This window comes from Chrysochloris asiatica, unplaced genomic scaffold (assembly GCF_000296735.1).
Source record: "Chrysochloris asiatica unplaced genomic scaffold, ChrAsi1.0 scaffold00039, whole genome shotgun sequence".
In the NCBI taxonomy this organism is placed as follows: Eukaryota; Metazoa; Chordata; class Mammalia; order Afrosoricida; family Chrysochloridae; genus Chrysochloris; species Chrysochloris asiatica.
In genome coordinates, this window is record NW_006408557.1 from 14,983,319 (window position 1) to 15,011,171 (window position 27,853).

General features: G+C 41.4%; 2 protein-coding genes across 2 annotated transcripts in view; both read left to right on the forward strand.

Moving 5' to 3' along the window:
• LOC102811345 (probable cystatin-16-like) overlaps positions 1–4,900 on the forward strand; it is a 5,983-nt gene extending 1,083 nt beyond the window's left edge. Inside the window, exons 2-3 of the mRNA XM_006860753.1 lie at positions 3,779–3,889; positions 4,820–4,900. Coding sequence (XP_006860815.1) covers positions 3,779–3,889; positions 4,820–4,900 — 192 coding nt within the window. The remainder of the gene's footprint in view (positions 1–3,778; positions 3,890–4,819) is intronic.
• A 9,240-nt stretch (positions 4,901–14,140) lies between these two features.
• CST8 (cystatin 8 (cystatin-related epididymal specific)) lies at positions 14,141–22,298 on the forward strand. The gene is made up of 3 exons (XM_006860754.1): positions 14,141–14,371; positions 19,168–19,281; positions 22,209–22,298. The coding sequence occupies exons 1-3, from the start codon at positions 14,141–14,143 to the stop codon at positions 22,296–22,298; spliced, it is 435 nt and encodes a 144-aa protein (XP_006860816.1).
• Positions 22,299–27,853: the final 5,555 nt, after the last annotated feature.

The following is a 27,853-nucleotide window of genomic DNA, read 5'->3' on the forward strand; positions in this document are numbered from 1 at the left end:
AAAAAAAAAATCAAGGAAGAAAAGACGGGCACAAATAGATGTACCATAGGCTCAGAATACTGGCAGAATTGTGTGATGACCTGAGCCTGCTGAGTTGGAACACACAATGCTGGGCCTGTGGTGACATTTAAGTCTTGGCCGAGATGATCTTCATTTGTGGCATCAACAGATATTTATGGAGCAGTCACCATGTCTAGGACCTGTGCAGGAAGCAGTAAGACCATAGACATAGAGTGAGTAAGCACCTTAATCTGTGAGTGAAATAGAGGCAGGAGGCCTGGCAAATGCAGTCAGGGTGGTGAGACAGGGTTGTAGGGAGTTGTATTGGAAAGACGGACTGGAGAGAAAGCAGGGAGACCTCTTCATGGCGGGTGGTGGCAAGACTGAAGGATCTAGAAGGGGAAGGACTGGGGAAGAGAAAGGTAGGCAGCTTTGTAAAGTCCCTGAGATGACAGTCAGCCAGGTATGCTCAGAGCACAGTCAGAGGTCTCTGAGTCCGTGTCCCAAGTAAGGAAGTGCTGAACAGCAGCAGGTGTGCAGCGTGGAAAGGTGTGGCTGCCTGGCAAGGAGTTGAGGTTTTATCCTCAATGTAATGGAGAATGTGGAGGGGGGGACTCAGAACTGAATTCTGTGTCAGCAGACGTCTTCTTAGTCTGATTGCATCGCAGCCACTGAAGCTTGAGGAAGTTTGACACAGGTGGGTAAGAATGGACCCTAAAGACAGGTGGGTGGGGACAACTCTTGAGCAAGGGTGGTGACCTATAAGTGTCAGAAGCGCTGGCTTCGGCTTCTACTTGGAAGTAGAAGCAGCACTAATTGCTTGATGTGGGTGTGAGAGAAGAGGAGTGTTCAGGATGTTCCGTTCACTCCCATATTTGTTCTGAGTCGTGGGTAATGGTGAGAGAATTCTGGTTGGAGAAAGCAAAAAGGAAGGAAAAGTGAAGAGTCTGGCCAGAATGGATTCCTTTTATTATTCCTGATGCATCCTTGTAGATTAGCAACAACATTATTGTTGTTGTTAATAGCCATGGAATCGATTCCCACTCATAGTGACTCTGTATAGTGTTTCAGAGGAGTGGCTGGTGAGTTTGAATCACTGATCTTGTGGTTCACACTGACCCTGGAGTTCACTTCATTACCCAACAGTGCCACACCAGGACTCCAATGAATTACAAAGCCTGAGGAGAGGGAGGGTCTGGATCTGATACAAATTTAGAGGTCATTGACATATGGTTTTGTACTTTCTCTCTGATGTTGTTGTTGTTGTTGTTATGTGCCCTGGAGTCGGTTCTGACTCGTAGCGACCCTGTACAGGGTTTCCGAGGCTGTAAATCTTTACTGGAGCAGAAAGCCTCATCTTTCTCCCGCGGAACAGCTGGTAGTTTCGAATTGCTGACCTTAAGGTTCACAGCCCGATTCGTAACCACTACACCACTACGCTACCAGAGCTCCTTGTGGCTTTCTTTGAGTGGAATCATTACCATAATCCATGCTGAAGTAGTGATTTTGTCCATTGCAAATGTTCTGTCTTTGGAGGAGATCAGCAGGGAGTCCTGGTGTGGTGCTGCGGGTTAATGTGCGAGATTGCAAAGTCGTTTTGAGCGGTTCAAGCTCACCAGCTGCTCCTCAGAAACCCTATACAGGGTCACTATGAGTCAGAACTGACTCGATGGCAAACAACCACCACCACCACCATCACATGCACAATAAACTTCAAGAAGAAGGTCTGTGTATCCTCCCTCACTGAACAGAGCACACCCACTTTTCTCATGTCTCACACAAGTTTGATGATTGCTTCTCCTTTCAGTTAACCTAAATCCTTGGCCCTAGCTGGTCCACAGGAATTCTAGGGACACAGTCAACTCCTGTTGCTGTCGCTGCCACTGCCCCAAGTCTTACCTGAGTCTGGGTGACCTGCAATGGAAGAGGAGTATGTGAATGAGTGTGTTTGTGTGTTGGTGTGAGTTTTGAGGCATTAGTGGATATCACCTGTCTGAGACACAAACAAAGCCAGTTTTCTCAATGATTTCCAGGGCAGCCTAGTGAGAGGTGTGCCCCAGCCTGGGTTACTTCCTGGCTGGATTTGTTTTCTTTTTCAGTGGCATTGGACCGCAAGATTGGTTTGAATGGCAAGGTTAGCAGTTCAAACTCACCAGCCGCTCCTCGGAGACTGTATACAGGGTCACATTGAGTTGGAACTGACTTGACAGTACTTAACAACATAATTAAGGAGTACTGGTATCACGCTGTAGGACAAGCACTGGACTACTAACCAGTAGTAGTTCAAACTTACCATCTATGCCTTGGAAATGCTACACAGGGTCACTTTGAGTTTGGAATTGACTTGATGGCACTTAACAACTACAAATGTGGTTCAGAGGTAGAATTCTCCCCTTCTTTGCTGGAAACCTGTGTTTGATTCCTAGCCACTACACCCCAAATGCAGCTGCCGCTCGTCTGTCAGAGGAGGTTTGTAGATTGCTGTAATGCTGAACATGTTTTAGTGGATATTCCAGACTAAGATGGGCTAGGCCTGGTGATTTACTTTCCAAAATTAGCCAACAAAATCCCAATCAATCCCAAAGATTGTCTGCAACCAATCATGGGGAAGGTGTGAGAATGAACAATGTTTATTTAGTTCCATTGTGTCAGACTGACTGGATGACAGTTAACAATGTTGTTGTTAAGTGCCTTTGAGTCAGTTTTGACTCATATGACCCTGTATAGAGTTTCTGAGGAATGGTTGGTGAGTTGGAACTACCACCAAATTTGAGGTAGCAATATAGTAAAGGAAGGGGAAAAATGATTTTCACTGAAGTCTTATTAATATATGAATGCACATATATTATGTGAATTTTCAGCTGAATGCATGTTTCAAAAGTGAGACTTTATTGCAAACACCAGCCACAAAAAGAGACAGAACATTCTTAGCTTCTAGGACCTCCTTCACGTCCCCTTCTTGGCACTGCTCCCTGCAAAGGCCAGCATGACCCTGATTTTCTAACCCCATGGATTAGTTTTACCTACCTTCCTACTTTATTTAGTGGCTTCATTTAGCATGTCCTGTGTCTAACCTAATGATCCCAGGTGGAGCTGTCAATTAGGCATTTGGCCACTAACTGCAAGATAGGCAGTTCAAACCCACCAGCTGATCTTTGGGAGAAAGTTGAGGCTGTCAGCTCCAGTAAAGATTTGTAGTCTTGGGAACTATGAGTCAGAATTGTCTTGATGGCAGGGGGTTTGGAGTTTATTTTTACTGTCTGACCAGCACATTTGATTGATCCATTGTCCGGTTAGGCTTACTGTAATGTAATGGGTGCTGGTTATGGTGTGCAGCATTGGTTGTATGTGTATGCTACACCTTATATAGTCATTGCATTGTCGATGTGAACACCAGTTGATGTAGCTGTTAGGAAGACTGCTTCTGGAGAAATTCATTGCATGTCTTTGGGGCACCTATGTATGCATTTTTGCTGATTATAAACCTATAGAAAAATTGAACATATGTATATCATTCTTTATGTTAAGTGTTGTCAAGGCAGTTCCAACCATAGCAATCCTGTATAGGGTTCCCAAGGAGCAGCTGGTGGGTTTGAACTGCTGACCTTGTGGTTAGCAGTCCATTGCTTATCCTAGAGTGCCATACCAGAATATATACATACTTATTTATATTTGTGCATATATTCTAGTCTTTTGTCCACTTCTGTATTTGGTTCTTGCCTTCTGATTTCTGGAAAGTAATTATTTCATAGCAGTTTCTAACATTTCTTCTAAACAGAGGTTTTCTTGGATGTTTTTAATGGACTTGGAGATGGGCCGCACAATTTGTAAAAAACATGAAGAAGACATTGAGAACTGCCCCTTGCAAGAAGGCCAAGGAGAGAAAAAGGTTTGAGATTAAACTCCATCAGTAAACAAATGATATATCTTGTGGGAATGAAAAGTAAGACTTCAGAGGGGCTTTAGGAGGTAGCTTAGTAAAATCACCCAGGGATGGTCCTGAAGCAGAAGGAGGGTTCCAGATCCCTCTCTAGTAGGTTTTAGGGTACTCTGTTAGAAAGACAGAGTGGTTATTTTAAACATATGGACATGGCTTTAGGGTTAGTCGTAAAACCTCTGCCTACAGCTATGTGGGCCAACCAGAGGTGACTTGCCAAGACCACAAGACCTTCTTCTCCAAACTGAACCTTCTCTACAAGTCCCTGTCTTTTCCCTTCCTAGGCCCCTGGTGTGCAGGCATATGTTTCTTACTCTTTTCTACTGCTGTTTGGAATTGGAGACTGCTTAGTTTACCTGGTCATCAAGCCTCCCCTTATAATTTCCTGGGTCTCAAAGAAAGTTTCCAGCCTGCTAGAGCTCTAATTGTCAACATCTTATGATCTGGCAATTGACATGGGATTCCAAAGGTGGAGGGTGGGTCTCATCAAAGCTGGTCTCACTTTGCCAACCTGCAGTCTTGGGGGTGCCTCTCTTTGGGGCTGTTTTACAATTGTTGTCCAGTTGTCGGGTGTCTTGCTGGGTCACGAGGGGGATTCTTGAAGCATCATATGCAGAGGGAGGTTTGGAGGGGACAGGAATCTTTCATGGTCAGGATACACTCCAAACAGGCTCCCTCTTAGAAGTTCTCAGGTTCAATTGGTCTGATTCAGCCCCTCCTGCTCCAGATTCCTGTGGTTCCTGAACCAGGATACTGTACTTTCTTTTAATCATTTTATAGTTCAAATGCATTTTGAGGTCCTACTATGTACAGCAGGCTAAATACTCCCAATGTAACACATTTTTTAGTCTAATTTAATCTCTTACAATTATTTTCCTTCAGGTACGCTGTACTTTCCTTGTGGATGCCATTCCTATGGTTACCAAATTCACTCTCCTGAACAGTACCTGCATAGACAAGTAGGTGGAAAAGGAGCCCCTGATGTTTCATAGCGGAGTTTACCTTTCCTCTCAAGAGCAGTATCTGTGCAGGCACCTAAGCAATTAAAGACATCTCAAAGCATGTTCTGGGTCTCTGAGAAGATCTGTACTCTCCCTTATCATCTAATTTCCATGGACATCACTATGCAGGGATAAGTGATGGATATTTTTGATCATCATTATTATTATTTTGGGTGTAGATGCCATGTATGTGGTAAATCAAACTCCCTAAGTCATGCAAAACAGTTGTTCATGTACACCTCCTCTATCCACCCACCCCACTTAGGTTAGTTTCATTCATTCATTGTTTCATTGTTGTCATCCATTCTTGGAATTCTCCATGTCCCTCATCCATTCTATTTAAAAGGGATGCAGGAAATTTTTCCAGTGATCAACCCTTTCATCCCATTTCCTTCTATCTTAGGGAGTTGGGCTTACAGATGGTAGCTGTTCTCTGGAATGACACAGGGGTGAGGATGGGTAACGGGTAGACAGAGGCTCTGCTATCCCTGGGGCTGCCTGGGTGACAGAAAATCTGCCACAATGGCCTCTGATGACCTAAGGAGATGGCAGTTCAACTCAGCATGTCTCCACTGCTCCTGGTGTATGCATTACCCACCTGGGCCCAGCCTAGCCTCCATGCTGTTAACACTACTCATTATCCCTGGTCAGGCATGGTGAGGATAGACATCATCCTCATGTGAAACTTTCTCTTTTCAAGTCCTGGAGGAAAGCAGGACTTGGAGTGAACAAAAATGGTGGGTATGTGCTTTGTGGGGGCACAAGTGAGGTGAGGGGCAGGGGCAGTGGGCCCTGGAGGATACTTCAGGATGGGTCACTGAATGGTTCCTGGAGTGTCTAGTTTTAGCTTACTTGTGTTAGACAGTTGCTCCTGTCCTAGCAGACCCATTCCCTGAAGTGGTCACAAGCATTGATGGGACAGAATTTCCTGACATTGATCTGTGCAGCTCCTCGGGACACAGCAAAATGATGGAGACTCATGAAGCATCTGTCCTTTTGACCAGCCTGTGTGTAGGGATTGTAACACAGTCTTCATTTTGATAAAGACACATGTAGTTACAAGAGAAGGTCTATGTGGTCAGCAAAGTGCCCTGTTACCCTTGTGGATATGAGAACACTCAGGGTCACAGGGGTTAAGGCCCATCTCACAAACTCCATGCTGGTCAAGGAACCAGACCCTCGCTGAACTCTTGTCATTGTTACTTATGGTTGAAGCACTTTTATCTCCAAATTCCATTTCACATCAGAAAACTAGAGTGCTTTGCTGTTTTTCCTTAGTCAAAGTTTTCTACTTTGAGACTACATGATGACTCTGTTGGAGTCATTTTAAACACCATATAGAGACCACACCATCCCACATAATTATTCAAGCAGATTCATAAGACCCTGTTATTTGAAATATGTGAGCCCATTGGTGATTGCCATTTGCAGCCAACTTTGGGAAACTCTTCTTTAAGGTGATCCAATATTTAGAAGATGAGCCTTTCTGCTCCTGTAAAGTTTACAGCCTCGGAAACCCTGTTCAGGCTCGCTATGGGTCGGAACTGACTCAACGGCACTTTACAACAACAACAACATTTAGAAAAAAAAATGTATCATCAGAATCAGTATATTTAGTCCCTTGTCTGGGTCTTTTCTAAGACTGCAGATTTCACAGGGCATGTGTTTAAAGAATTGCCTTCATTGTGGCTTGCATGGAGTTGATGCTCAGCGATCATAGGATTTGGATGTGTTATCTCCATATTTGGTAAAATCCATGTTTGTTATTCTTGTTACATAAACCAAAATTAATAGACCTTGAATGATGTATCACTGTCCAAGTGCAGGTCAGAATCCAGGAGCAATCTACTGTGTTCCTGGCATCTTGGGGACACCTATTTGAATTTTGCTCAGTACTAATTAATGACATAAGTGAGCAAAAAAATAAGTTTGGAAGTTATAACACATACACATGCTTAAACATGTGCTTATTTAATAAATTATAGATCTACATGAAATCTGTTTTAGGGTTACTGTTTTAAAGGAACAGGGCTTTTCAAAATAATACATTTGCTGAAACCCTTCTTGAAAATTAGACTTGACTCAAAATCTCAGCACTGGGATATTAGCAGGAAGTGACACTAGAGGAAGAAAAAGAGATAAAGGAAAAAGACCTGAAGAACTATCCTGTTGCTAGCTCTTGCTAAGTTGACCCCAACTCTTGGTGACAGCATGTACAATATAAAGAAATGCCACCAGTCTTTCGTGATCCCATGATGGCTATAAATTAGACTATTGTGGTTCATAGGACTTTCATGGGCCAACTTGCATAAATAAATTGGTAGACCTTGCTTTCTAGTCTGCCGTAGTTTGGAGCTTCACTGAAACCTGTTTATGATGATACCAAGATGCAAGTCTCCACTGACATATGGATGGTGGCTGTGCATAGGTGCATTGGCTGAGAATTAAACCTGGGTATCTCAAACAGAAAGCAAGACTTCTACCATTGATATTCATGGTAGATACTGTAGGAGTCTTGCAACATAATCTTCTTTATCCCTGACTGTCGAGTCAACCGCCGATCTTGCAGTTCAAACTGACCTTGCAGACCAGTGCTTATCCTACAATGCCACACTGGGCCTCCTTAACAACAATAACAACAACAACAACATCCCTGGCCACAAACCTCCTTCCCCATTTCCGTATCAGAGCACCAAGTCCTGTAGTTAATTTTTTAGGCTTTCTGAAACTGAGTGCAGAGACTTGTGAGCCCTGAATTTAGTTACCTATTTCTTTCCTAACTCTTGGATTTTTGATAAAAAATATTAAAAAGCATTAATCAAAAAGACAAATCAAAGACTTACAAATATGTGCAGCTACTCATTTGCTATCCCTTTATTTTTATGATGCTTTTACATTATTTTTCAGGAAAAATTATTCACTCTTTACGAATCACTTCATAAATCAGCACAAAAGTCAATTCCTATGAGGCAGAGGTCAAATATATTCCAGTTTCCTACATTCGTGAAGCTGCTACACCACTCTGCGTATGACACTGGCCACTATCCCTCCCCTCAGCACTCTTCTCTTCCCTGTTTTGGTTTAGCAATTTGCTGCAAAGTCTCATAGAATTCATGAACTAACTAACAGTTAAATGATTATTAAGGAAGTAACAGACTGCCACGTGGGATCCGGGTTAGGAAGCATGTAGGTAGAGTCTCCATCCTTAATGCAGGGCAGCTCTGTAAGCACCTTTTGGCTGTGCAAGCCTTTCTCAGTACGCCTTCTCCTCCAACCACCCCATCCCACACCAGAAAAGACTTCTCTTGACTCAGCAATCTGTCAGCACCAGGTTGGCGGCTGGACCCCTTTAGGGCCTGTTGCCACTGGTTCTGCTGTTTCCAGGACTCTATGTCTTAGTTTTACATTCCTTCACTCTGTTACTGCTCTTTTAGTAAATCCTTTGCTTTCTTTCTCTCTTTGCTTCTTCTTTATTCTTGTTGGCTCTCTTCCTGCTTCTTTCTGTCTGAAAACCTCAAGGGATGTTGCATATATACATGAATTCCAAGTCAATTGTCAATTTCAGTCATACCCTCCCTCCAACCCTTCCCAGGAATGTACCAATCCCATTTCAGTAGACTACAGATACTTCATTTGCGTAGTCTATTTACCAATCTCTGAAAGGGCAGGCAGCAGCTCAGGACCAGACCAAAAGTGTCCTTTTTTTTTTTTTTTTACAATTTACCCAGAAAATATTAATCAACCAGGACAAAAGTAACAAACCTTATGCAGTAGAAAACTAGGGCTTAGGGGAAAATCTCTCAAGCTGTTTTTCCAAAGAAACAAGTCAAAAGGGCACGTAAAGAAACTCATTTCCCCACAACTCTGGAAGTGGTACTGTTTACCTCCTTTCCTTTCTAAATCAGTTGTATTGTTGGTTCACGAATCCTATCAGCAGAGCACAATCAAGAAATTTACTTCCAAAGTTACTACATTAATAACCAAAGGGTTCATTGCTCTGCCACAGCTGGTACCATCTCTCAGCCTTTGTCCTAAATTGTTCCCCAGAGCTCCAGAGAGCTCACATAATATCTTTTCTTATTCCTTGTCCAATCCCTTCATTGCACTCTATTTTCAGAATTCTTCTACTCCTTAAATGATGATCCTATGTCCCCGAAATTGTATTTATGCACATTCTGTCACATGACTCACATAACTATCAGATAAATCTAAAATATAATTTGAATTGTACAAAGCCTCACATTATTTCTTTATTGTTATTTTCTGTGGAGTCAATTCTGACTCATGGTGACCCTACCTGTGCATAGTGTAAGGGTTCCCTCCTGGTGTGGCATATCGGGTTAATGCACTGGACTGTTAGTTAGTCTGAACTGCAAGGTTGGTGGTTCAAACTCACCAGCTATTCCTTGGAAACCCTACACAGGGTTGCTATGAGTCAGAACTGACTCGACAGCACTTAACAACAACAATAACAACAGAGTTGTCGGGTCTGTGAATTTTCAAGAAGCAGATCATCAGGTCTTTCTTGCAAGCCATCTCTGCGTGTGTTTAGATTGTAAATTTTTCAGTTAACAGTTAAATGCTTAACTGTTTGTTGTACTCAGTGATTCTCAAATTCTTTCTATATTGTTTAAAAACAGAAGGTCAAGCATCCAGTCAAAAACCTGGTAAAAAAACAAGACTTGGTGGAAAATCAACAGCAAAAATAAACAGACAACAAAAATACAAACAATTCAATAAAAGTATATGTAAAGGACTTAAACATTTCACCAAAAAGGATCTACAAATAGCCAACAAGTACACGAAATGATGCTCAAAATCATTCAAGATGCTGTTGAGTCAGTTCCAAATCTCAGTGACTCTAGGTACAACCAAATGAAACACTGTCTGGTCCTGTGCCATCCTCACAATTGTTGTTAGGCTTGAACCCATTGCTGCTGTCACTGTGCTAATCCACCTTGTTGCGGGTCTTTCTCTTTTTTGCTGACCTTTCACTTTACCAAGTATGAATCCCACCCCCTCCCACCCCGGCCAGGTACTGGTTCTTCCTGATAACATGTCCAAAGTGTGAGAGACAAAAATCTCACCATCCTGGCTTCTAAGGAGTGCTCCAGCTGTGTTTCTTTCAACACAGACTTATTTGTTCTTTTGGCAGTCCATGGTACCTTCAATATTTTCCCCCAACACCACAACTCAAATGAGTCAATTCTTCTAATTAAGTCTTTAGCCATTAGGCAGATGCAAATCAAACCACAATGAGATTCCATTTCATCTTCATTAGAATGACAATGATCAAAAGAAATGAAAATTACTGGTGATAAGGAAGTTGTAGAGAAATGGGAATCCTCATTCACTGTTGGTGGGAATGCAAAATTATAGAGCCTCTGTGGAAAATGGTTTGGCAGGTTCTCAAAAAGGTTAACATAAAACCACTATGTGGCACAGCCATTCTACTCTTAAGTACATGCCCAGAGACTTGAAGGCAATAAACATGTACATACGTACATGAATGTTTGTTGCATTATGTTCACGATAGCCAAAAAGACAAAATAATCCAATGTCCACCAACAGATGAATGAATAAGCAAATGGGGTATGTAGATGCAATATATAAATTTTAGTTATATATATGCAATGTAGACATCTCAGCCATAGAGAGAAATAAAGTTCTGATGCATATCACAACAGGAATGAACTTAAAAGTATTATGCTGAAAAGTTAAAAAAGCAGAGGACAATAAATGCTGGTAAGGATGTGAAGAGACTGGGATACTCCTACATTGCTGGTGGGAATGAAAAATGGTTCAGCCATTCTGGAAAACAATATGGTGCTTCCTCAGAAAGTTGGAAATAGAAATACCTTATGATCCAGCAATTCCTCTACTTGATATATATCCACAAGAAATATGAGCCATAACATGAATAGACATAATCACACCAATGTTTATAACCACACTACTCACAATAGCAAAAAGATGGAGACAGCCTAAATGCCCATCAATGGGAGACTGGATAAACAAACTTTGGCACTAAGTTTGGTACCTTGAAGAATAACAAGAGAGCTGCAAGCCACCACATAATATGGATGAACCTTGAGGACATTATGCTGAGTGAAATTAGTCAGTCACAAAAGGACAAATATTATATAAGGCCATTATTGTAAAAGCTTAAGAAACAATACCCATATTAAAAGGGAAAACAAATTCTTTGTTGGTTGCCAGTGGGTGTGAGGTGTGTGTTTTGGGGGGTTAGAGAGAGGGGACATTAGAGCACAGGGTATGGGGTAGACACATAGTTTGGATGTTGGGGAGGGCAATACATAAAAAGGGGGAGGAGGTGGAAGAACAAGGTAGATAGAGGAACCCTGAGACAGGTTTGCATGGGTTAAATGGGACAGAGGTAAATAGTGATGCATGCTTAAATTTGGAACAACTGGTCTCTGTGATATAGGGATTGAGGCATACTCTAAAGAGGGGAAAAATGCTAAGATGCTTGACTGTCTTATGAATATTGGTTTCCCTTGCCTTCTATTGTAAAATAGATACTTGAGTGGGATAGAAAGGAATGTTGGGAAACATAATTACAGAAAGCTTGTACGTCCATCTTCAGCCTATAACTGATTGGAATACCTAAAGGGGTTCTAGAATTTACCCTGTGAAATAGGCCTCTTGTGGAGTCTTTGCAGTGAATGTATAGGACCTTAGGTGGAATTCTGAGCCCCATCCAGAACCTTCTGAGGTAGGACTTTCCCACTAGACAAGCAGACCAGCCTGGAACAGCTAGAGCAACAGAAGACACATCTTCAAAGAAAGATCAGCAGGAAAAACCCAAAACAAAAATGGCAGTATGATTGGCTACTACAAGAACAAGCAAATTGTTCTATGGGAATCCATCAAGGCAAACAATCAAGTCCCTTCAGGACAAACCCCCCTCTAAGACTAAAACTCAAAGGGAACACATGAGTAGGCATGTAAGCTTGCTGGCGACCACATTAGTCTACTGGTGAGTGGAAGAGGGAGAAAGGCAGCAATGAAAAAACAGGCTGAGTTCAGCCACGTTCCATAGACTCCCATTGTGCTGGAGATAAGAGAGAGAAGAGGGAAGTCTGGTTGATCCTAAGTGTGGTGAGACCTGGGTACTCCTGAGCCCATGGACAAGGAGACAACCACACAGGACTACAGCTGAGAGTGAAGCTTCCAGCTGATATGAAGTGAGGGGAGATGCAAAATAACACACAAACTTGTAGATAGTATCCATTCAACCTACCTTCGATGGCTTGATGATCAGAACTTGACTTGAGGAAGATAAAAAAAAAGATTTTTTTTTTTTTTTTGATAAAGGAAACAAGTGTAAATTGCTACAGTTTGATGAACTTGACTATACTTTATGGATGTTGGTTAAGATACCAACAGAGAGGGAAGGGGTCTTCACATCAAGTATCAATGCTGTCCCCTCTATATACAGGGAAGATAGGAACAGGCAATTTAGACATTGGCTACCTAAAATAAGGGGGCCATAAAGGCACGAAGTCAATTTTTTTCAATTACAAATTTTCAAGAGGTTGTATAGTTTAAGAGTGTGCAAGGGAAGATAGAGTCCTCACAGAATAGTTTTCATCTTGTCTAGATGGGCCTGGTGAAAAGAGATGGGGATAAAATTCTTTTCAGTAGTGAGTAATTATTATCACAACTAATTGCAACTGTCACAACTGTAAAGGTAGAAGTTTTATAACAAAAACAGGGAAGTAGTTAATCTTACAGTGCAGAAACAGAGGACCTTAGGACGATCAAGGGAGAGGAACTCAAGCGGAATGCGGGACCCTATCCAGAGAAGCAACGACACCAGAGATGGAGGCAGTGATGAGGACATGGAGCAGCTGAGGACTCTAGATTCATAGAAAGAGGGGAACTGAGTGCTGGCAGCCAAGATGCAGGCTTGCAGAATATGCCCTTTGGCTGTTTAAATTATTACATATTCAAGAGGTTTTTTTGTGCCCAATTGCTTTCTGCACCCATCAGGGTGAAGTGAAGACAGACAAGACAGCTGAAATAAGGGAAATCTTTCTATAGGCAGATAGTTTACATACAATATGACATGCATATTTGTACTCTACAATGCTTTACAACCACTGTTGGTGAGGTAGATTTATGTCCTTACGTTATTTTCTGCATACAGCATTTTTTCATGGTCAACAGTATACCAAGTCTTTGCAACAATACTCCATTTCTGCCCTTAGAAGAATCTGCTGGACATCAATTCTGGATTTTCATAGAGAAGTAATGTGTCTGATACTGCAATGGATGTGTAGTCCCTTTTTCTTTGAAACCAAGGCCAGGGCAAGCTGTGTGACCTGTGCCTGACAGGACTATGTCAAGGAGTACCATGGATCCAAGTGGATAAAGTCAGAAAACAGTCAATTAGAGAGCTGTGGTCACAGTGCAGGTGGGTTGGAGATTGTGGGGAGACCCTTCACTCTGAGGGAAGAAGCAGGAGGCATTTGTATATCTGAACCTAAAGGACCTACAGGTGAATGGTGGCCTCAGTGGAGCAGGGTCACAATTGCTGGTATGACATCACAATGGAACTGCTATGTGATTTCCCAGCAGTGAGTGGACTCTGGAGAAGACACACCAGGAATCAGGGTTGAGTTAGGCTACTGACCAGGGTACAGGCATGAACTGAGTGCCAGACACAAAGGAAAATCAAGACAGTGGGTCAGGGCTCAAGTACACAGGAAGGAAGAAGGAACTCAGTAAGGTAGAGCAGGCTGAAAAGTGCACAAAAGGCCTGGAGCCAGGAGACCTGGGGGGCATTTGGTTTTGAGGTGAGGCTGTCTCCCAACAAGAATTTTCACACTTCTTATAGTACTGAGACCCAGATAACAACAGTGGGTAGTGATACACATCAGGGTCTGTGTAAACACATCTGGGCCCAAGTAGAGAGGAAGTTTCCCTAGAAATACCACACCCAGGATTAGAAAGAGGCTGGAGGGCCATAGCAGACTCCTTACCTGTCTTCTTGTGGGTGATCTCCATGGATAAACAGAGGGGTAAGCCCTAAGGGTGACTCTGGAGACTGTATTGAATGCAGCTAGGCTAACACCGAGATGCCACCTGTTGAGGTGACATCTTTGAACCTAACAGGTGGTAGTGGTTCCCCACCACAAAAGGAAGAGGCACAGCTGTGCCCCTTGACTCAAGGACCATGACCAGAGCTGTATGGCTCTCCCTGCTTCTGCTGACCCTTCCGGTGGCCCTGGAGGCTACAACAGACCCAGCCAAGAATCAGGTGAAGGTGTTGAGGAAATTGAAACCCATCAATTTCTCAAATGCTAATGTGAAACAGTGTCTGTGGTTTGCCGTGCAAGATTACAACAAAGAAAGTGAGGACAAATATGTCTTCCAGGTGGTCAAGATACTACAAGCCCAGCTGCAGGTAAAGGTGTTCTCTCCAAATAGAAAGACATTTACACATGGTGCCAGGTTGAAACCAGAATGGTCACAGGAAAGAATGGTAACAGGAAAAAATGATAGATATACATAATTTCTAAATATGTGAATGCTTAAGAATAGACACACTTACACAATAAAAATAATAGCAGTGTACACGTAGGAGGGGGCTTCAAAAAGTTCATGGAAAACTTCCATTATCTTTCCATTTTATTTTTACATGAAATTTTTGAAACCCCATTGTATACGCTAAGTGCGGTCAAGGTTGGTTTTAATTCATGTGATGTGCCGTGGAGTCGGTTTCAACTCATCGCGACGCTGAACAGGGTTTCCGAGGCTGTAAATCTTTACTGGGAGCAGAAAGCCTCATCTTTCTCCCGCAGAACTGCTGATAGTTTCGAACTGCTGACCTTGAGGTTAGCAGCCTGAATCATAACCATTACGCTACCAGAGTTCCTTTGTTATTGCTGTTGTTAAGTGCTGTCGAGTTGATTCTGACCCATAGCGACCCTGTATAGGGTTTCCGAGGAGCAGCTAGTGAGCTTGAACCACCTACCTTGCAGTTCAAATGGCTTTGCTGTCTGGCGCATTAACCCACAGCGCCACACCAGGACTCCTTTGTTGTTGTTGTGAAGTGCCATCGAGTCAATTCTGACCCAGAGCGACCCTGTATAGGGTTTCCAAGGAGCAGCTGGTGAACTTGAACCGCTGACCTTGCAGTTCAAATGGCTTTGCAGTCTGGCGCATTACAACCTATTATTGGGTTTCCAAGGAGTGGCTGGTGAGTTTGAATCATCAAACTTGCAATTATCAGTCTAGTGCTTATCCTACAGTGCCACATCAGGACTCCCTTGTATAAAGTACTATATATATGTGTGTGTGGCTATTGTCCTAAGTACTTAATATACATTGTTATTGTTGTTAAGTGCTGTGGTGTCGGTTCTGACCCATGGTGACTCAGCACATAGATTGAATAAGCTAGGTGAAAGGATACAAAACTTATCACACTTTAAAAAAATTTTAAAACATTCAGTATTCCCTTGTTCTGAAGAATTGCCTCTTGGTCTATATACAGGTGTCTTACAAGCACAAATAAGTGTTCTGGAATACGCATTCTTTGTCCATAGATTGTTATGATCCATACAGTCAAAAGCTTTCATAGTCAATAAAGTACAAGTAAACATTTTTCTGGTATTCTCTGCTTTCAGTCAAGGTCCATCTGGTGCCATCAAAGCTATAACTAGTTCTGCATCCTCTTCTGAATCTGGCTTGAAATTCTGGAATTTCCCTGTCAATGTATTGTTGCAACCGCTATTAAATTACCTTTAGCAAAAATTTACTTGCATTTGGTATTAATGACACTGCCCGATAATTTCTGCTTTCTGTTGAATCATCGCTCTTTGGAATGGGCACAAATATCGGTCTCTTCCAATCAGTTGACCAGATAGCTGTTTTCCCAATTTGTTGGTGTAGATGAGTGAGTGCCTCCAGTGTGTCATCAGTTTATTGAAAGATTTCAATTTGTATTCCATCAATTCCTGGAGGCTTATTCCTAGCCAATGCCTTCAGGACACCTTGGGCTTATTCCTTCAGTATCCTTGGCGCTTGATCATATGCTATCTCTTGAAATGGTTGAACATTGACCAATTCTCTTTAGTCCAGTGACTGTGTATTCCTTTTATCTTCTTTTGATGCTTTCTGCATCATTCAATATTTTGCCCATGTTGCTATGATGGTGGTTGATAGGTGCTGTCGAGTCTGTTCTGACTCATAGTGACTCTATGTACAACTGAATGAAACACTAGCGATACTTCACCATCCTCACAATTGTGGTTGTGCTTAAGTTAATTGCTGCTGCCTCTGTGCCAATCCATCTCATTAGAAGTCTTCCTCTTTTTTGCTGACCCTCTATTGTACCAAGCATGATGTCCTCCAGGGGTGGGTTTCTCCTGATAACATGTTCAAAGTATGAGAGATGAAGTCTGGCTTCTAAGGAGCATTCTGATTGTACTTCATCCAACACAGATTTGTTTGTTCTTTTGGCAGTCCGTGGTACTTTTAATATTCTTTTCCAACATGATAACTCAAATGTATCAGTTCTTCTACAGTCTTCTTTTTCATTGTCCAAATTTCATCCACATTTGAGGCTATTGGAAATACCATGGCTTGGGTCTGTTCAAATGACTGCCTGCCTCTTGTTCTATTTCTATGGACAGGTTTCTCATAAGCTTAATTATGTGTTTCTGGTATTCTCTACTTTCAGCCAAGGTCCATATGACATCCTTCAATATTGCAAGTTGAGGCTTGGCTTTTTTCTTCAGTTCTTTCAGCTTGAGAAATGCTGAGTTGTTGCAGACCGTGTAAGACTAGTCAGAGGTTCGAGGCCCTCTAGGGCTGAGTGTAACAAATGAGGCCACTGGCAGTTAATGGAAAATTGCTTTCATCTTAATTTTCAGGTATATATATTAAATTAATACACTGGAGCCTTTGAAAATCCACAGATAAATGTGATATTTTCCTAAAGCGGAGACTAAAGGTTGCAAGGTTAAACCTTTCTCCAAAGGATTAACTAAAGGTTGCAAGGTTAAACCTTTCTCCAAAGGATTAACTAAAAATATCTTAGCTACTTCTCGGTTCTTTGTTCTATAGACAAAGAACCCATCCTCCCTAATCCCTTTTCCAGGTGCAGCCCATTCACCTGGGCGTCTCCTACAGAACTCTCAACTTCCCCCAACTGACCTCAGGGGCTATAGATATGTTAATTGGGCCTGAGAATCCAAGTTGCTGGCCTGAGATTCGAACCAGTGAAGTACAATGTAAAGTTACCTGAATGTCTGGAAAATTACTGATGTTAGCTGTATCCTGTGTTAGTCCCTCCCAGCTTGGTGTGAAACGCCTCCCCTAAATAAAACAGAGGCCTGGGCCTCCCCAGGTGTGCATTACTGGTTGGAAGGCATAGAGTAAAGATTGCGGTGCGTTACGGGTTGGAAGGCATGCATTAAAGATTGCAGGGCAGTGAGTCGCTGCTTGCAGAGGCCATGATGCCTGTAGTCCCAAGCCTGCCCACCAGTGATGTATCCACCCTGGTTTTGGGGTGCCTCATTGTCTCCCTTCTTCTGTTTGTCTGTGTATTCTTTCGCTATCCCTATCGCCGCTGGATCTCCCCTCCTCGTGAACCAAACACGTGTGACAACTATGTCGAGGTCAGACCCCGACACTGAGTGTATTCTTTCCTTTCAGTGTTTTAACTGCAGGTCTTTGCACATTTCATTATAATACTTGACTTTGTCTTTTTAAGCTGCTCTATGCAATTTTCTGTTCAGCTCTTTTACCTCCTCATTTTTCCAGTCACTTTTGCTTCTCTACACTCAAGAGCAAGTTTAAGAGTCTCTTCTGACATCCACTTTAGTCTTTTCTTTCTTTCCTTCAAAGAACATTTGCTTTCTTCTTGTATGATGTTCTTAATGTCATATCAGAACTCTTCTGGTTTCCTTTTGGTCACTTTTGTTGTTGCTGTTAAGTGCCATAGAGTCAATTCTAACTCACAGTGACCAGAGGAGCAGCTGGTGAACTTAAACCTCTGACCTTGTATTTCAAGTCAACCTTGCAGTCCAGTGCATTAACCTTCAGTGCCACACAAGGATTCTTGTTGTTGAGTTGGTTCTGACCCATAGAGACCCTGTATAGGGTTTCTGAGGAGTGGGTGGTGAGCTTGAACCACCGACCTTGGTTCAGTCCAGCACATTAACCCACAGCGACACACCAGGACTCTGGTGGATCACAAAAGAGCATAATTATGAAAAATTCTTAGAAATTATCAAATACCTTGAAGGAATTATTTTCTGAACCTGGGAATCTCAGGATCATAGTCTTGAGGGACACCATGGTCAATTGGCATAGCAGAGTTCATAAAGACAATGCTGTACATCCTACTTTGGTGAGTAGCAATTGGGATCTTTAAAACTCATGAGCAGCCATCTATAAGATGCAACTACTGGTCTCTCCCTATGTGGAAGAAAGAAGAATAGTGAAAATTGAAGACACCTGGAATCAATTAGTTCAATTGACTAATTAATAGATCACATGAACATCAGTCTCCATGACCCTGAGAACTAGATGGTACCCTTCTATTGATACCACCTGCTCTGAAAAGGATCCCATTGAAGGTCTTGGGTAGAGTGGAAGAAAATATGGAACAAAACTCAAAATCATAAAAAAGGGCAGACTTACTAGCCAGATAGAGACTAGTGGAAGCCCAATACTATGGTCCTTGGTCACACTTCAGGTCTAGAACAATTCTTGTGGCTCAATTTTCAGTCATGTAATAGATTGTTTGGGAGGAACAACAACACTGGTGAGGTACATATACCATAGAATGATCAACTAGTTGAGATCCAAAGGACAGCATTTAACCATGGACAAAATTCATGGGTTTTTTTGAACAAAATAGGAATGGAAACAAGAAGCATGGAAAGGAAGTGGGAAAAGTGATGTTACATTGAGGAGGATGCAAAAAAGATGAAACGAAGTGTATGATTTGTTGAATGTAAAACAATCTGCTCTGTAAACCTTCACTCAATTCACAATACAAACTTAAAAAATAAGACAGGTATGGAAAGAGCAAGGTAGAGATGGATACAGGAATGATAAAGAGGAAGAGCAGGAAGAGGGTAAGGTGAGGACGAGAATGAGAGTACGTGCACTCATTTTAGTGTTTGTTGAAGCTTTAAAAAATAAAAGTAATCTTTATCTTAAATACATTACATGATTACTCACCAACAGGTCACAGATCGTATGGAATACTTTATTGATGTGGAAATTGCCCGAACTACTTGCAAAAAGCCTTTAAATAACAATGAAAACTGTGTCATTCAAGAAAACTACAAGTTGGGGAAGGTAGGTGACAAACTGTCAGTGAGTGCTTGATTGCTTTGAGCCACAGAGAGAGAAACTTGGGCTGCTCAGACCTCTCTTTGAGGTCAATCCTATGACTTTTAGAGCTGAGAGTATGGGAATAAAAATGGGAATGAAAGTGGTGGGTAGTTCTAAGACTTCTCGCACTCTTTGTCCCAGGGATAGAATGTGGCCAATATCACTCTGCGAGAAAGGGTTTTACAGTACAGGAAGACTTGACACCACTGAACATCTTTCCCTTTGCACTTAAACTAGAATCCACTGGCCCTATGGTGCGCATTACAGAGGAAGCACAAAAGGAAGTGTTCATTTATTCATCTGCTCATAAAAACTTATGAATCCTACTTTGCACCAGATCCTGGAGGCTCAGCAATTAGATCCTCAAGGTCCCAGCCATACATTAATCTTATTTCAGTCAGGGTTTCCATGAGAGTCAGGAAACTTCCCAAAGACACTCCATCAAGGCTGACTGGTCTTGGGCTTTTAGCTTCAAGTATGCTTTTCTTGATCTCAGAGATGGGCAAGAGTCCCAGATTGTTCAACCTGACAGTTGCTTAGTCCAAGAAAGACACATCTGACCCTTTCTTTAATCTGGTAGTTCTCCAACTTGAATAGGCATTAACATCACTTGGAGACTTTGATAAAACCCAGAGGATTTGGCTTCACCTGCAGAGTTTGTGATTCTTCTGTTTTGAGTTGGGTCCTAGAATTTGCATTTTTAGTAAGTTCCCAGCTGCTGCTGCTGGCCTGGGGACCACACTTAGAGAACTGGTTTATATATTAAATGACACAGGAAATTTATGGTAAGCTAGGGGTGGCACTGCAGGTTAATGTGCTGGACTGCAAGGTTGGTTTGAACCTCAAAGTCAGTGGTTCAAGCTCACCAGCCACTCTTCAGAAACTACACTGGGTAGCTATGAGTCAGAACTGACTCCAAGGCACTCAACAACAACAATTAACAAAGTACACACCCATCATGTTTGATTAAAACTGCCTCCTTATGCTAATACTAAACTAGTAGGATAATCACTTGATTGCTGACCACAAGGTTGACAGTTCAAACCCACCAGCAGCTCCTTGAAAATTCTATATAGGGTTGTTATGAATCAGAACTGACTCGACAGTACTTAACAACATCATCATCATTTCAAGTTAATAGTAGGTACCACTAAGACAAATATTTAAAGGAGTGTGCTTTAAAGCTATTTAATCATCCTGGTGTGGTGCTATAGGCTAAGCACTGGATTGCAAATCACAAGGTCAATGGTTCAAACCCATCAGCTCCTTTTCGGAAACTCTAAACAGGGTCGCTATGAGTTGGAATCGACTTAACTGCACTTAACAACATTTATGCTTTACTATCTTATGCTTATGTTTTACTGTTATGAGAAGGGTGGTTATTTTAAATTCATATTTTCTACTGAATTATTTGTTATTACAAAGAAGGTGTTGCTTTTTGTCTGTTTGTCTTGGTTCTAGCCATATGGAGTGAGCCCACTCAATAGGTTTCCATAGACTCTATTGGTATTTAAGGCATATGTGCATATTTATCAATAATGAAAACTATTCCTTTTTTCCAAGCCTTTGGAATAACATTGAATAATAAAAATAATGGGTACTTTTTGTTATTTCCATCTTTAGTGGGAATATCACCAGTATTTATATCTTATTATTCAATGTTATATCAGGTGTTCATTTTTGATGTTTCTTTGATTCCTCTTTACTAAGAGTTGGTAGGTGCAAAAGAATATTTAATAGAATATTCTCTCTTAATTTAAAATAACAAGTATATTGAATAATTATTATTCTTTGTCCTACTAGTATAATTTAAATAATAGATTCTCTAATGTTGAACCAAGAGGAGCCCTCGTGGCATAATGGTTTAGTGCTTAGCTGCCAACTGACAGGTTGGTTGAAACCCACCAGCTGTTTTTTAGGAGAAAGATGCAGTAGTCAGCTTCCATGGAAACCCTGTGAGGAAGTTCTAGTCTGCCTTATAGTATCACTGGGAGTTGGAATTGATTCAATGACAATGGGCTATTACTACTGAGCCATATTTGCATTTCTGGAACGTGGTGCATTTGTTTTGTATGAAATAATAGAAATCAATATGTTATCATTTTATTTAGGAATTTTGCTTTTTTATATACTGATTTTTTTAATATATACTGAGTACTCTCAAACCTACTTAATGTCACGAATCAATTGGAGCACATAGTAAACACACTTGAACATATGGTAGATACATGCATGCATACATATGTACACACACACACATACATGCATGCACATGTCCACATATACATGTTTCTGGAGGTATCTTGATGACTCTATTTAAGATGATCTTTGTTCTTTTATTCAGTACTTCCACCTGTCTACATATGTATGTATGTACGTGTGCATGTATGCATGTATTTATTTACCTATCTATCAACTATCATTTGAATGTCTATCATTTATCACACACACATAGAGATTATTCATTTTTCATTTCAATGGCATTTTGAATGTGAGAAACTAGAATACTCTAATTCGCTCTTACTCTGACTTTCTATTAGGATCAAAGGGATTATTTAATAGTTAAAATAGCATACATTTGCCTATATCTGGCATGACATTGCTTTATTTACATTATAGAAGATTTTAAAGGTAATTGAAAATAAAATTAACTTTGCTTCTAATCGCCTACACAAATATTGTAGTATTTATTGTTTATACATGATTAATAGTTGAACAAAAGTCAGTCTTTATCTGCTGACTAGAGCTATACAAGCTCAGTATATTCCTGGGGACATTCTTCAGTCACAATGCATCTTCCAGCATATTTCTAAAGTGAAACCTAACAACAGGACATTTTATTTTCTTATTATCTTGAAACTGATTATAGTTGTTGTTATTGTCTTTTTCAGAAAGTAATTTGCAGCTTTTTGGTAGGAGCGCTTCCCTGGAATGGTGACTTCACAGTGATGAAGAGAAAATGTGAGGATGAGAAAATGTGAGGATATCTAAGGGCTTCTGGAACACACCTGCAATCCCACGGTCTACCTGTCTCTTTTTAAAAAGGGCAGTGGTATGCACAAGGCTTTTACCAACATGCTTTGCTCACACCTTACTTGCTGCTTGTCTATTTTTTGAGGGTGGGGTCAAGTTGTTTTATTTAGGAGTTTCTGGAGGACCAAAGGATAGGCACACTAAGATCAGATGACTGCGATCTGGATGGGATCTTCTGGACATTGCCACCCATTGAAAGAAGCTCTGCTTGTTTTTTGTTTCTAGTTTCATGTGATGTGCATGTGGATATGGGAATTTCCAATTCCTATTTCTGAAATCAAGGTAGGAGTCACTCACTTTTGGTCAGTTGATTGTCCACCATCAGGAATGTTTGTTAGCAAGTACAAATAATGGAGTAAGGGTCTTATTTCATTTCCCACTGCAAATCTGAGCAGGAATTTTGTTTGATTGGTTAATAGTCCCTTAGTGAACTCTACAGGCTCTTTGGATGCCTCCTTGGTATGAGGCTACTTCCTGTATAACAGTCCTGAGTGAACAGGTTAATTGAGAAAGCCCTTTGTCAGAGCTGTCTGTTCTCTCCAGTGGGGACTTTGTGCATGGGGGATGGATTTATATATTTTTATTAAGCAAAATTAAGCAATGGTCACAAAGAGAGAAAGATGCAGGCAATAAAGCCTCGAAAGTAAGCTACATTTATGATATGTGTCTCTGCCTGTATATGTTTGTGCACAGCTGTCGTGGTCCTATGTTGGGTTCCAGCCTTGACAAGGAAGTGTGGGTGTCACGAAGAAGGGAGATCTGGCGGCGAAAGGGATAGAGAAAGAGAGAGATGAAATATATACAAAAAAGACAGACACATAGATATGATGCAAGCTGGCAGGTAGACAGATCTGCAAACATATTGCCTAGCATTGCACAGCATTGCACACAGATCTAAATCTACCTCAGTCTTTTATTCTCTTTTTTAGGGAGGGATTTGTTACAAAGGAAGGATGTAATTCACAAAGGGGGAGGATGTGATTAAGACAGGATATGGAACTGAAATGTGATTAATCATTCAAAACACGACATAATGATTCACAGAAACAACTTTTAAGATATTTTCATGGTTTTCTTAACAATCTAACATTTTTATTTTTATAGAAAAAAGGTTCAATCAAGCTGTTATATATTAACTTTTAGGCTTAAATGATCTAGAGCAGCGACGTGTGGTTTCTTAAGGATACTTAATATAAAGCAAGTTTCCTGAAAGGAGCCAAGCTGTCTCTGTACACTTTGCAAACTTTTGTTTGTGAGCAAGATCTCAGGCACCGGGCTTCATTTATCTTTATCTAAAATGCTACATTGTTCTTAATTATCACATTCCTAAGTATTTTCAGGAGGAAGGAGAGCATCTGGGTTAAACTGATTATATTCAGAGGCGATTTAATGGGGCTGCCATTGATCAACCCAGGGTCTGTGTATGCTGTCCCCAGCACACAGCCACATTGCCTGAGAGAGAGTGAAATTTTTTAGATTGGGGAATATGGAGAAGGAAGTATGTAAGTGAACAGGAAGCAAAGGAGATGAAATTCATTTGAAGAAATAGTTAAAAATGGACATGTCACAAACCACCAAACATTTTGAAAACTACACAAAATTAGACAAAATAGATGATTGGGACATACTAAAAATTAAAAACTTATGTGCATCAAAAGACTTCACCAAAAGAGTAAAAATGGAATCCACAGAATGGGAAAAATCTTTTGCAATGACACATCAGACAAGGGACTCATTTCTAAAATACATAGGAAACTATAACACCTCTACTAGAAAAAGACAAATAACGCAATTTTAAAATGGGCACAGGACATGAACAGACACTTCACCAAGGAAGAGATCCAGGCAGCCAACAAACATATGAAGAAATGTTCACGATCACTAGCAATTAGAGAGATGTAAATCAAAACAACAATGAGATATCATCTCATACCAACAATAACAGCAAAGATCAAAAAAGTAGAGGCCAATAAACGCGGGCGAAGATGTGAAAAGACTGGGACCCTCCTGCATTGCTGGTGGGACTGCAAAATGGTCTAACCATTTTCCCATTCTGAGGAAGCAATATGGTGCTTCATCAGAAGGTTGGAAATAGAAATACCTTATGATCCAGTGATTCCTCTACTTGGTATTTACCCATGAGAAATACTAGCCATAACATGAGTAGATATATGCACACCAATGTTCATAGCAGTGCTATTTACAACAGCAAAAAGATGGAGACAGCCTAAGTGCCCATCAACTGAAGAATGGATAAACAAACTGTGGTACATACACACAATTGAATATTATGCTACCTTAAAGAACAACAAGGAAGCTGTAAGCTACCACATAACATGGATGAACATTGAGGACATTTTATTGAATGAAATTAGTCAGTCACAAAAGGAGAAATACTGCATAGGACCACTATTGTAAAAGACTAAGAAAAAGAACCCATACTAAAAGGAGAGGGGTATTCTTTGCTGGTTACTGATATGAGGGGGGCAGGGTGAAGGGAGGGAGGGGAAGGTGGAGCACAGGATAGAAAATAGACACAGGATAGTTTGGGTGCTGGGGAGGGAGGCAATTCATAAGAAGGGGGACGAACATGAAAGAACAAGGCAGATGGGAGAACAGTTAAGCAGCTTTGCGTGGGCTAAGTGGGACAGAGGTGAATAATGATGTATGCACAACCTTGGAACAACAGGGCTCTGGGATACAGGAGATGAGGCATGGTTGGAATGAGTAAAAGGGGGGAAATAATGTTAAGATGCTTGGCTGTCTTTTGAATCTTGGTTTCCCTTGCATACCATTATAAAATAGACACTTGAGGGAAGAGAAGGGAATAGCCAGAAATATCACCATAGAAAGCTTGTAAGTCTGTCTTCTGCCTATAACTGATTGGCATACCTTAAATGGTGCTACAACTTTCCTGTGGAGCCTCTGTATTGCATAAGACCATATGTGGAATTCTGAACCCCATCCAGAATCTTCTGAAGTGGGAAACTTCCACTTGAAAGGACAAGAAGACAGTGTGGGGTGGCTAAAAGAACAGAACATACTTCTTGAAAGAAAGATCAACAGGAAAATTACAAAATAACAACAATATGACTGACTACCACAAGAACAAGCAAGTTGCCCACCCAGGAGACATCAAGGCAAGCGATCGGGTCTCCTCAGGGCAAACCCCCTTCCAAGACTAAGACTCAATGGGAATACATGAGCAGACATGCGGTCTGATTGGTGACCACATTGGTCACTGACAAGGGGAAGTGAGGGAAAACAGCAATGAAGCTGCAAGCCAAGTCCAACCACATTCAATACACTCCTGTTAACTCGGGTGGAGACATGGTTGGCCAGCAGTGTGGCAAGACCTGGGGACTCCTGGACCCAGAGTCAGTGACATAGCCACAGAGGACTAGAGTGGAGACTGAAACATCCAGGTGATAAACACAAGAACACCCACACTTGCAGATAATACCCACTTGACCTGGCTTCAATGGCAGGATGATCAGAGCTTAACTAGAAGAAGAAAAAAGAGGAAAAAAAGAGTAACAGGATACAATTTGATGAACTTGGCCTATAACTATAGATGCAGTAGCTCAAAAGTGGAAACTAATCTTTACAGCGAGGATCATTCCCACCCCCTCTATACACAGGGTAGACAGAGATGTGCAACTTGGACATTGGCTACCCAAAATTGGAGAGCTACAAAGGCAAGAATTGTCTGGTTTACAAGATTTCAAGAGGGAGCCTAGATCCAGAGGGCAGGGAGGAATGTAGCATCTCCACTGAGTAGTATCCAATCTGTCTGGGTGGGACTGATGAAAGGAAATGGGGGATATCACTCATGTGGTACAATAGTGAATAATTACTATCAGGACTGACTGTGAGCGTTGGAAATGTAAATGTAGATGTTTTGTAGCAAAAGGAGGGGAGTGGTTGACTTTACAGGCCAGGAGCGGAGGTCCCTGGGACCATTAAGGGAGAAGAGCGGAGTACGGGACCCTACCCAGAGAAGCAGTGATGCCAGAGATGGAGGCAGAGACGATGACATGGAGAGATGCAGCATTTGGGAACTCTAGACCCAGAGAGGGAGAGGGGCTGTGTGCTGATGACAAGGCTTATGGGTGGCAGGGTATACCCTTTGGTTGTTTGATGATGCATGGAGGGGATTGTAACCATGGCAATGAAACGATATAAGATAGGATGAATGTAAAGCTAATATTCTCCCATGTAAACGATCACATAATTAACAATAAAACGGTTAAAAAAAAAAAGGACATGTGTGCTTTAAATGTAGGGATCTCCAGTGGCATAGTGGGTTAAGCATTGGAATCCTCTAGCCACTCCTGGTATGGTGTTGTAGAATAAGCACTTAAATGCAAATTCACCAGCCGCTCCTTAGAAACTCTATACAGGGTTGCTATGGGTTAATGGCACTTAACAACAACAACAGCCACTCTGCAGGAGAAAGATGTAGCAATCTGCTTTCATAAAGATTTACAGCCTTGGAACCCTACACGGCTGTTCTCCTCTGTCCTATAGGGTTGCTATAAGTTGGTATAGACTGTGGGATGGGTTTGGTTTGGGGCATTTTAAATGTAGTGTTGAATATGACTCAGAAGATCAATTGTATTTTAATTGTACACAAGCTTGAGCCAGGCTGTGCTTCACACAAGCAGGCGGGTAGTGGGGATTTCAGTATTTCTATGCCAGACAGGGTAAATCCACAGAATTTAGATTGTACTTTTTCTGTTTTTGTTTGTTTGTTTGTTTGTTTTGTTTTTTCTGATTCAACACATTTTTACAAAGTTGAGAACACTACTTAGAACAGCAGGGGATGAGTGGAATTCATCTTTCCAAGGTATTTGTTTTCCTCTGTCTTGTCTCTTCCCTTCTTCAGCTTCTGTCTGCAATTCTTTCTTCCTTGACCATCCCCACCCTCGTGCTCCCTGCTGTCCTCTAATGAGGTGCTCCTCTGCTCTTCTTCCTTTTCCCCAAAACTCTCACTTACTCAAGGCCTTGGATTTGAAACTGTACATGTTTACATGACTTGAATTTACTACAGATTCTTAACAACTTTTTTTTTTTCCTGTGGCCAAGATGGCTTCCTTAAAAATGGCTCCTAATATACTTCCACCAACATACCCTGAACTACTGACCCACGTGGAAGCACCAGGTGGATAATCTCATGCCCAATCATCCATGGGATTGCAGCTTTGGGAGCAACTTCCAGTGTGTGTTTTTCTGGCTTTGTTGTATGTATTGAAGGTACAACTAAGTGTCTTAGTGTGGTGCTATAGGATAAGCACTGGATTGCTAACCACAAGGTTGGTGGTTCAAGTCCACCAACCACTCCAATTCATAAGGGTTGCTATGAGTTGGAACACTTGTTGTTGTTATTAAATGAGATGGCATTTAATAACAACAACAACAACAAATGTTTCAGGGAAAGATTGGGTTTATGGTCAACATCTTAGAATTGTCTTTCCTTGTGGACTGCCAGGTGGGACTTAGA

What these genes read in the sequence shown, in the direction of transcription:
- CST8 (XM_006860754.1), top strand. Translation starts at nt 14,141, where the DNA reads ATGACCAGAGCTGTATGGCTCTCCCTGCTTCTGCTGACCCTTCCGGTG. An exon ending in TACTACAAGCCCAGCTGCAG is followed by an intron (nt 14,372 to 19,167) that starts GTAAAGGTGTTC and finishes ACTCACCAACAG; the next exon opens with GTCACAGATCGTATGGAATA. An exon ending in AAAACTACAAGTTGGGGAAG is followed by an intron (nt 19,282 to 22,208) that starts GTAGGTGACAAA and finishes TGTCTTTTTCAG; the next exon opens with AAAGTAATTTGCAGCTTTTT.